Source organism: Tubulanus polymorphus, chromosome 6 (assembly GCF_964204645.1).
Source record: "Tubulanus polymorphus chromosome 6, tnTubPoly1.2, whole genome shotgun sequence".
Classification (NCBI taxonomy): domain Eukaryota; kingdom Metazoa; phylum Nemertea; class Palaeonemertea; order Tubulaniformes; family Tubulanidae; genus Tubulanus; species Tubulanus polymorphus.
In genome coordinates this window covers 17,770,859-17,782,331 of record NC_134030.1, presented here as the reverse complement: position 1 = coordinate 17,782,331, position 11,473 = coordinate 17,770,859, and the positions used below count along the sequence as shown (strand labels likewise).

Below are 11,473 nucleotides of genomic sequence, written 5' to 3'. Positions count from 1 at the left end.
GTGAAAATCACTCTTCAAATTGCGAGTTAAATCGTACTCTGATCGTGCCCAGAACGCGTCATGATTTGATCGTCTAATTTTCAAAAATTTACTGGGGGAGGACCCCATATGTGGATTTGTGCACCCCCTCCTTAGAATCCTGGAATCCTAGTATCGGCCCCACTCCGCGCGGATGCGCCACCGCGCGGGATTTACGCGAAGCAGCAGAACACAAACATGGCCACTCTCTCAATCTTCAATGATAGAAATCGTGTGTGCATTTTAATTATTTCGGCTGTTAGGGTTTTAAGGCCTAATATAAGTTTATGATGTGATATGGCGATGTTAATTAATGATAATTCCGCAGTGAAGCTAGTCACGAACGGTGCCGATTGAGTGTAAAGCTGCCAAAACACTGAAATGTGCGTAGTTGCGTAACTATTTGCAGTGAATTGCAGACGAAACATGAAGCCTTAACGGCCGTTTAAAAAAAATATACCAATCGCAATTTAAAATTCTGACCATTTCTAAAATGTTATTACTAATGTGTGTTGTTCAAAAACTAACCACCGATATTTATATCGCACTAATGTCGCATTGTTGGAAGTTTGAGGATTTGATTCTACATAACTGAAAAGGAGAGATTCATACGGTTTGAATGTTGCTAAAACTGTCAAAATCCATCCAGGGACAGATGAAATATGATAAAACACGCATCACAAATAGTTTTTGGAAAGGAGAAAAAAATGACAAAAGTACTCTAACAAAATGGCGGCTAGCAACGGTCCGACATTTTTGGTCGGGCCAAACAGAAACGGAACCATTTTGCACCCATGGGAACAGTTGTTCCGGGCCAAAAACGCTTCAATGATCGTGGCTATTGTATCGTTTTTTTATTGGAGAGTTGCCAAAATGTTGAGGTTAGTACATACTGTTATCGTTTGGACACATAAGCGACACCTGGTGGATGCTTAATTGCCACAGGCGGAATCGTCTATTGCCGCAGTAAGTAATATTTTACTGCACACTAGCGACACCTGGTGGATCCTCACTTGCCACACCAGCACTAGGTGAATGATAACGTTTGTGACGTGGTTCTAGTCGCAATTCTCGCCAGCTGGGAATTTTTCATATTTTCCAGTGTCTTTTACTGCTGCGGGCATCTTACGATAGATTAAAGCGCTGAAAGACGCCAAAAATACGAAAATAGCCTCGGCTCGGTACAGCCAGTCGAATGTCATTTTGTCAACCAAAAATCCACCAAAAAGCGACCCTAATATGGACCCAAGGTCGACAGTAGCCGCGAACAGTCCGAAAGTCACTCCATAGGTGGCGTTACCGAATCGTAAATCGGTTACACGGGCTAGAAGCGAATTGATGCAACACAGTCCTATACCTATTCCGAATCGGGCTAGTCCTTCCGTCCCGATCACGTGCCATATTGAAGTGCATGCCGGGTAGATCGCCATACCAGATGCGTATAACCACAAGGCTATAATAAGCCACGCCCATTGGTACTTTAAACTGTACCAACCGGCGAGTAGGTCACCTAAAATCATAAACAACAAACTAATAAATAAAACTAGCCCAATTTGCCACATGTCGGCTCGCAGGTGGTAAATCATCCAATCAGCGCCCGTAGCTAGGTAAATACCGAGTCCGAAAAACAACGAAAGATTACAAATCAAACCGGCCAGGATGTATGGTTCAAATAAAATGACGCAATATTTTGAAATTTTCACATTTTTGGCATCTTGACGCGTATTAGTGTCATCGGTTGGTTTTAGTATTCTCAGAAGTCCGTCGACGGAAGCGAGCACGCCTAGTAATAAAAATGGCACCATCAAATTAGTGAATCTGAACAGTATAGGCCCGACTGCGTAACCTAGTAGTAGCCCGACAGTATATCCTAGAAAAACTTGGCTTAACGCCTTATTTCGTTCGGAATCGTCTTGAAAAGTTTCGCTTATCAGCGCTAAACTGGACACGTAAGTCAAACTGGCGCCGATTCCCTGTAAAACGCGGAATACGATCAGACTCGCGATATTCGGCACAAACGCGTATCCGAATATAGAGGTCATGTTGAACAGTACCCCGACTAGCATGGGCCATCGGTTACCGAATCTATCCACTAGAAACCCGGTCACTATCGTGAATAGAAAATCGGCGATCCACCGCGCCGAAACGATGTAGCCCAACGCACCCGAAAAGTTACTAATTTCTGTAAGGTTGCGCGCGTAGATGTCGCTAGCGCCGAACGAATCGAAAGATGAAGCGTTGCCGCCGGTCGGAGTTCTCCCTATTTTAACCAGCATGGGCGGTAGAAGAGGCACGATCGTCGACGTCGTCAAAGTGTGCAGCAACAAGGCGACGAACGTGATGATTTTGACGAGAAGTTTCGAACTGCGAAACGAATTAAACCAACTTTCAGCAGAAACAGTCATAGCGAATTCTTAATGCAAGTTTACAGAAACATCCACGCTCATATGGTAGTGACCTGTATGCGCGTCACACGTGGAGAGACACGCTTTCCGCGACGCGCGTGTTTCATTCAAATCCGTCACGCTGTTACATTATCATGCTCTCAAAACCGCCCGGCTGTGCCGTCATACATCATCATGTCGGCCTGTTAGAAAAGTCCGTGGTATCTAATATGCAGATGTGCATGGTGTTGGCATTTCGCCATTACCCGGACATGTCCTCAAGTTCAACGTTGGCATCTGGGATAAAAGAATTGGAGCGAGCTGGTCAATTTGAATACGCATGGAGATGCTTTTGTGCTTTCGTAACATCTGGGCTTTTTCCGTACAAAACGGTCGGTGTAGCTTCTGCTGACGTGGTGGGATTTAAATCGATTGCCTCCCCGTTTTCTATGACAAAAATCACATAATTTAAATGTATATTCATAAGTTGTTATGATATAGCAGTAGGGAAGAAATATAATGAATGTTACAAAACGAAAAGAAAAAAAGAAACCGGCAAGAGAATAGAAAACTGAACAAAAATCCAAATTATTATGAATAAAGTCGTCATATCTCACATATTTCAGATATATATATATATATATATATATATATATATATATATATATATATATATATATATATATATATATATATATATATATATATATATATATATATATATATATATATATATATATACGCACGCACGCACGCACGCACGCACGCACGCACGCACGCACGCACACACACACACACACACACACACATATATATATATACGCTCGGGCATATCATCTAACTTACGAATTAGTTTAAGTTTTTTGTATTTCAAAAAGATTTTGTAGAATCTGCTTTTATCAATGAAGAACATCTCATGTTTATTCCGTTATGCGCCGAGTTGACGTCAAACACAAACGAATGGTTTTCCACTGTGTTTGATATTGCAATACTGATCTACCTTTACCAGTATAGGCATACTGCATATCATTCTACAATATAGTTACAGTCTTGTGCATTTAGAAAATATAGTGTTTTACTGCAGTAAGAGAAAAATTTCACTGCATTCTGAAACCCTACTCAGTTTATAGGTATTTTACCAGATCCAACTTTCACAAAATTCTCACTTGGTAGTATTTGAAAACTAACATTTTACCAGTCTCAATTTACCGCAGTAGGAGCCAGTCTTATCATTCACAAACTGTTACTCAGTTTTTGACACCAACTCGGGGCAGAATTTTACCAATCTCAAATACAACAGCTGTTCTTTACCGCGCATACGTGTATATCGAATGCACCAAGCATATTCGATATTGTGTTTTAAAAATAAATCCGGAGTAAAAATTTCGCCGAAGCCACTCGCAAACAGGTGGATTTCTGCGCAGGAGCATGTTCTTTCCCGCTCGAGAAAAATACGGGTAAAATTCCCATCAGTTATAGCTGTGATTTCTGATATCTACAACATACGTCGATAAATTGTTGCTTCATAATTTATCAACGCGTAAGTAAAATTAACTTTCATTTCGGTAAATTTAGATTTTGTTTTTCAATTTGATTAATCATCATCAGGAAGCCACTTTTCTTAGATATCGTGGTTGTTGAAAAATTGTAAATTTCACTTTTTAAAAGTTTTTTTCTCTTTCTCACACATTTAACCTTTGTATAATTATAGCCTCAAACGCGATCCCTGTAATACATTTGGACAAAAACTTTAGCCACCGCTCCGCAATGATCATTAAGAGATCACCGAGCTAACAAAGGGTTTACTGGTTCGATGGTGAACACCAAAATCGGTTTTCCACATCAAACATAGATTTATATGTGATGTCTCAGCGATACATGAATTACGTAACTCTAACCGCCGACTACGAATCGAACTGCTGCAAATTTACCAACCCCTTAGCTAAGCATCTCTCCCAAAATCTCAACTGTTTCCCTTTTTCGCTTTTCAAATAATACTCTTATCCTTCCATTTGGCTAAGTCTTATCTTTCCATTTCCTTCTCTAAAGCTATATGCACGGCTCACACGGAAGAACACTGCACTCTGTGCAATAAGTTAAAAACACTGAAATGTGCGTAGTTGAGTAACTATTTGCAGTGAATTGCAGACGAAACATGAAGCCTTAACGGCCGTTTAAAAAAAACATTATACCAATCGCAATTGTAAAATAAAAATGAGATAGAAGTTAAAATTCTGGCCATTTCTAAAATGTTATTGATTATTACTAATTTTTAGTCAGTGCGGAACGTTTAGTTTTCCAACAATAATGAGGGGTGGTAGGTAGTCATGCAATTCAAGTCATCATTTATTACACGTTACTTCCGTGTTGTTGAAAATCTCGCGAGTCCTGGACTAAACCCCAATGAACAATGTGATCTGTGTGCTGGCCACCAAAATGCACACAGATCACACTACACTACCCATTACACACTCCAGTACCCACAGCTTTCATATATCCATCTAAATATTTAGTGGCTTTCTTCCTGGATGCGTATTAAGAGAGCTAGGTGGTACTTATTTGATTGCGTTGGATGGCGCCTGCGAACGCCGCAGACGCGAAGCCCTTGAAAATGGAAATGTTTTAGATGCATTTCTGGCCAGATCTTAGTGAATATTTCATATAAAACAAGAGAAGAGAGACGTGATATCAAGAAATCTTCTCTGACATATTTTGTGGGAGAGAGTGGTACGTTCGCACCCAACGCTCCCCTGGGTACGGGCATCTTTGGATGTTTAATTGTTCAATTTAAATGTTTGCTAACTATTCGTCTTGGGTGTTAACCCGCGAATATTTTCCTCACAATATCCTCAACGTAATGAATGCGCATTGAGGGCCGAGGAGGTTTATCTCCATGCCTCATTGAACATTGCATGTACGGTAGTTGTTTCGCCGACGTCAGGTGACTCAGTGAATTTGGAAATAATTATTTGTATAAATGTGTAATTATTGGAGCAGTTTTCATTAAAAAAAAAACAAGAACAATAAAGAATTATTTTTAATTGAACGAATGGAATTTTTTCGAAATCGTCAGCATAATTGAATTGAATGTTCCGTATGATCAAACATTTAGAATTGATACATTTTCAAAATTAATGAACCTTTATTTTAATTCGTCCTTTAAGATTTAAAACGTCGTTTGTTTAAAGTGTGTGGTGAACGCCTTTAACGTGTGATAATAATATGTAGAGACTGAATAACTTGATTTGCTAGTCTGAGACATCGACTAGGTTTTATGGAGAGACGGCAGGGAAAAGAACATTCAATGCTTTAAAAAAACAATTAAACTCTTCTAAACTCTATGCGTTTCTGAATAGACTGTGCGGTTTAAAAAGAACTAGTAAATTCAAAGTTCTAATGCAACTCAAAAATGAGAATTGTGTGTATTTTCAGCTCAATTTCTATCAAAACATTCAGTCGAAGACATATTACATTTTTTGTTGAATAAAAACATAGAGTATAGTGGAAATTCAAAGTAACGTAATGCTTTGGGCCTAATTAGTATCATATTATTGTAGTTTCGTGCCTATAGGGCCATGTGTACATGATCAGGCAATTATTCCTTTGTTCATGCAACTAACTGTTGTATAATTATCTGCCACCACGACTCATACAAACTTCGCTCAGTGCATAGTGCATAGTATATAGACTCGTTCTTTTTGTTGTTTTGTAAGATGAATATCTGGAGCTTGGAAATGTGAATTTAATCTGGTAGTATTTAATGAATGTGTATAACATTTGTGATAATTGAAATATATGAAATATAGGACATAAAGCCGGAGTGACTCAGAATCGGATCAGCCATAATTAGGGTTTTCTGTTACATCACAGAAAACCCTATTGAGATTCGCGTGTTTCTTATTATTATTTTATGTCACACTATTTTCACTAAAAGAACTAAGGCTTTGTTACCTTGCCGCTGTTTTCGATACAATCCGTATGATATCGTTCAGCTCACTGAGATCTACACAAATACTCCGCGTGTTTTTTTCACGAATCATCGTTACAAAAGCACTGTCGGGCCGTAAACATCGAAAATTTAGCCCCATTCAATGGGGCGACATGTTTTTCAACCCGCAGGCCGATTGTCACTCCGATTATCAATTCAAGTATAAATGAACTAATTTATTGCCGCAGACTTCACATTCAGCCGCGGTCATCAAACAGTAAATTTAACAATAGCCCATTTTCCTCATCAAATCATATTACCGATACACTGGAAATTTACTACTTTAGATTTTAAAAGCACTGTCGAGCCGTAAACATCGACGAATCGACGTGTGTCACTACATCGTCGTTCCGGAGATCAGCTGCGAGTTTCTCCTCATCGTGAGAATCAAATCGAGTACAAATTAATATATTACTACCAGTGATTTGGCTGCGGGTTTCAAGGAGTTAGTTTAACAATACCTATTTTTCTTTACCAAATTAACCGTGTATTTACTAAGATAAATCTTTAGTGTACCGGGGAATCGTAGGCCTAAACTAAACACGTCGAAGAGATATAGCGGAGAAAAGCTGTTATGTCGACGAGGTATCAAAATAAAAGAATATATTACTTTATTCGGCCGCGGGCTTCAAACTCTATATCAATACCATCAATACTCTATATTTCCTACAGTACATACCGATCATTGTCAAATGCACAAGGAATTTACTAAAAACAAGTATATAACACACTCCTTTCCGTATGCTGGACTCACACTTGACATTCGGAGTAAGCGTTCGCTGTGGGGGAAAGGAGATCGTTCGCTGTGTCGCTTGAAGTGTTTATCGAGTTTTACGCGGCTTTAGGCCTACCGATAATGAGCTTTACTGTCTCAAACAAACACAGTATAATTGTTGCGTTTATTAACGGACTCATTGGATTGAACTTCAAAACTAAATTTACGATATTTAGGTGGGTTGTTATTCAATAGGCCTACGACCAGTCTGTCCGGATGTTAGGCCTACGCATATACATAGGCCTACATAGGCTAGTAGCCTCTATTAGGTTAAAGCCAAGTTCACTGTAAAGGAGGAATCAGATTTATTAAAATGCACGTTAATAAGTGATTAACTGGTTGTAACTTGCAACGATCAATCACAATTATCAATTTTTATTGCCAAAAATGAAGATTTTTTTGAAAATTTCGTCTGAGCAGACAGCTTTATAAGCCAGACTTTTCATTTGAGTTGTTCATCATAAATGAAACTTGCATTTCATTAATTCCTAATGACTTAAGCAGGGCGTAGGTCGTCATTGCGACGGCTTGTGATTCACTGCGACACCAATCACTGCGACCGCCAGCGACGATTGTGTCGAACGACTCATCGACCTATTCTCCCTGCGACAGGTTGCGACTTTCAGCAACGCCAGTCACAAAGAGTCGCACGTGTTCTACTTTCTGCGACGTGACACGACTGTCACAACTGTCCGACGGGCTCTTGCGACTGGCAGAAACTAGTCGCACACAGTCGCTGACAATCGTATCGCAACCGACTTGCAACGAAACTTGCGATGCAACGCAAGGATCGCATGGCGTCACAAGGCTGACCTATGTCCGGCTTTAAGTTACTGCAGAGCCCCAGAAATATCTTTTTTTTTCGTTCAAAAGACCTTTCGCTTGAAAATTCTTTTTCGGAACAAAATTTATTTCGTTCCAACCAATAATATTCTGTTCGATTGAACCAATTCGAAAAAAACGTCAGAACAAAGTTGAACAAACTTTTTTTTGTCCAAAACGAAAGGTTTTTCGTTGGAACAATCGTTCGTTCGAACAGAATCGTTTTAATTTGCACAGAATTTTCTTGTCAGAACATTAAGTTTTTCGTTCGAACAAGTATATTGTAAAACGTTTTTTCTCCGAAAAAAAAGTATTAAGTATTTCGTTCAATCGAACAGAAAACAGTTATATTCATTTATATAGTGAAAAAATTACTCTTTACATCTTATAACTAATTCATATATCACAGGAAAGTTATTCAAATCAATTAAATAACCATTATGATTTCTTATTTCTAATTTGAAATTATTGAAATGTGGAATGCAAGGTTTAAAATCACATTCCGTTAAATTATAACTTATTTGAGTTCCAAATTGTTTGACATTTTTCAATGGTAAAATATCTAATAAACCAATTGTTTTCATTCAAACATTCGTTCGTAAAAAATTGTTTTCGCTCAACCAAATTTTTTTACCGGGACAAAAAGTTTTTCATTTCAACAATAACAGCTTTTCATTTGAACACATTTTTTTGTCAGAATGAAGAAAGTTTTGGTTCAAACGAAAAGTGTATTGTTCGATCAAACAGAATTGTTTTCATTTGAACAAGATTTTCTCGTCGGAACATTAAGTTTTTTGGTCGAACAGCGTGTTAAGGTCGTTTTGGAAATTTACTCGGTCTGGTATATTTTGGATTACCGGTACTGTGTATGTCTTTTGTCAGGACATTAAACAGAAGACGACTTAGGATACTTCCTTGCGTGACTCCACTAGTTAGACCGACTTATTCCAAGATGAGGCGTTCCGTTGATTTCGGCTACAAGTTTTCGTTCAGAGATAATGCTGAGCCATTTCGGCAACCTATCATTGATACTGTTTCCTAATAGCCTTGTTTAGTAATGGCTGATGTTGTCGAAATCATAAAGAGTAATTATCGCCTAACAGTCGATTTTCCAGAGTCAAATAGGACATCAAGTCCAGTTGTCCATGGTTTCAAGAAGGCCTAATTGACTGTTTGTCGAGCTTCCTCTTATAAAACTGTGTTAACCATTGAACAGGATTCAAAGACTGTGCAGAAAACCCGTTATCGCTGCTTTGCAGCTATATTCTTAATTTAAACTTGCAATGATGGCTGATTCAGGACAAGTCAATATTTTTAGCCCACTTGGGACCCCAGTGGGCTATTGCGTTCAGTTATCGTCCCTCATCCGCACGTAGGTCCGTTCGTCTGTAGACGGAATCCAGTTATTTTGGGAAGTTTTTAAGACGCTTCGATGTTATATCTTGATATTTGGTTTACATATGTATCTACCCTAGACACATCTTCAGCCCAAAAACTTGCCCTGTCAGAATCAAGATGGGCGACTGGCAGCCATTGTTGTTCGCCAAAATCAGCATTTTTTACTCATTTTTCAAGTTTTCGAGGGAAATTTTGAAGACGCTTTGATCAATTACAATGATCTTTTGTATGTATTTGTATCTTCCAAGGGTTCATCAGCATAAGAAAAATTGGGTCGATCGGACTCAAGATGGCCGTCCTATGACCTTTTTTGTGCCCAAAAATGTCAATTTTGGCCAGAATTCTGAGTCCTGTAGCTCCCTACTTACTGGTTTGCCATTTTTCATTGAATATTGTGGTGGCGATTCTATGGACAGGGATCTTTAATAGCTGAGACAGTTATTTTTAATTAGCCAATTATCACGCAATTGGCGGCCATCTTGGTGTCACCAGTACTCATTCGTAGGTGGAAAAAGGTTTTTCCGCATTATATTGATATGTAAGCATATTTTGTTACCACAATCAATTGCAAAGTTGTAGCTCATAATATGTTCTATCATTGTCGTAAGTTTCAAGGTCATTGGTGTTTGTACATGGCCACCATGAGGTGTTGAATGATATATTAACTTAGTATTTCGATATCAAATTTGTACCTATGCATATTTTGTTACCACAATCAATTGCAAAGTTGTAGCATAAGACATTGTCAATAATTGTGATGAGTTTCAAGGTCATTAGTTATTCTGAATGGTCACCAGGGGGCATTGAATATTAGAATAACTTAGTATTTCCTTATCATATCAGTACCTCGGCATATTTTGTTACCATAATCAATTACAAAATTGTAGTTTACGACATCTTCTTTGATTGTAGTGAGTTTAAAGGTCATTGGGTTTTAAGTTTTCACCCTCCACCAAAAAGCACAAAACATAATTTTCTGCTGTTTATAAGGGAAATTTTGAAGGTCCTTCGATCGATATCCTTGATCTTTCGGACATTGTTTTATTCCCTTAGGACCCATCATCATAAGAAAAAAATTGTATTACCTAAATTAGGCGTCGTATTTCACGCATAACTGGAACTTTCACTCGGCTGATGAAAAACGAAAAGAGCAATTCAGAATTTGAGGGCCTTGTTCCGGACAAAAATGTGTTTTTTGTCAGAAAAAATGATTTAAAAATTGACTTGCTTAAATCAACTAGTTGATTCCAGGACATATAAGTCTTTTCAGTGAGTGCTAAAATAAGATTTTTAGTTTGAGTTTTTAGAACGCGCTGAAATATATATTTTGTTTTAGCATTTTGTTTTTCTTAATCGATTTGAATTTTTGTGGCCCAAATCAGCCACAATAGAAATCTCCCCAAAAATCTGAAACTGTTTTTATTTTTTACAGATGTTGCTAAAATTCAGAAATGTCTGAAAGAAACGTATAAACGAATGATCGATGTTGAATATTACAAAGAGATTTGGTGGAGCGATAAATTCAACAATTTCAACGATATCTTCACCAAAGAACACGCGAAAATTCGACTCCGAAAACAGAGGAATGAAGAAAGTGAGGAACAATCATTGATTTTACCCGGTGATTTCGAGAAGCTTTTCTCTCATGACCAGAAGCATGTGTGCCTCGTAGTTCGACCCGGTATTGGTAAAACAACGCAGATAATAAATCAAGTGTTGTCATGGGAGCGGTCACCGTTTCTCAAGAAGTTCCCTGTGTTATTCCATATACCGTTAAATGCTCTGCCCGCTGATAACGCATGTATTTTTACGTACATTTACAAACATTTTTTGAATCGAGAAATCAAAAAGAATATGCCATTTGGTGGTATTACAGAATTCGTAGAGGAAATGCAGAAAAGGCGATATTCTTGCTAGACGGCTTCGACGAGTTGAAAAACGATGAAGTGAAGAAAGACATCATACGCGTGACCTATGAAATACAGAAAGCGCATATCGTCATAACAACACGTGAGTCCGGCGACACCGATATCGTCAACGATCCAAAATTCACTGTCGTATCGATATCCGGTTTCAAACATGAAGAAG

The 11,473-nt window shown here is 38.3% G+C and overlaps 1 protein-coding gene across 1 annotated transcript; it reads right to left on the bottom strand.

Moving 5' to 3' along the window:
- Positions 1-1,076: 1,076 nt before the first annotated feature.
- Positions 1,077-2,423, bottom strand: LOC141907804 (putative vesicular acetylcholine transporter-A). The gene has a single exon (XM_074797545.1). The coding sequence runs from the start codon at positions 2,421-2,423 to the stop codon at positions 1,077-1,079; it is 1,347 nt and encodes a 448-aa protein (XP_074653646.1).
- Between the last annotated feature and the right edge of the window lie 9,050 nt (positions 2,424-11,473).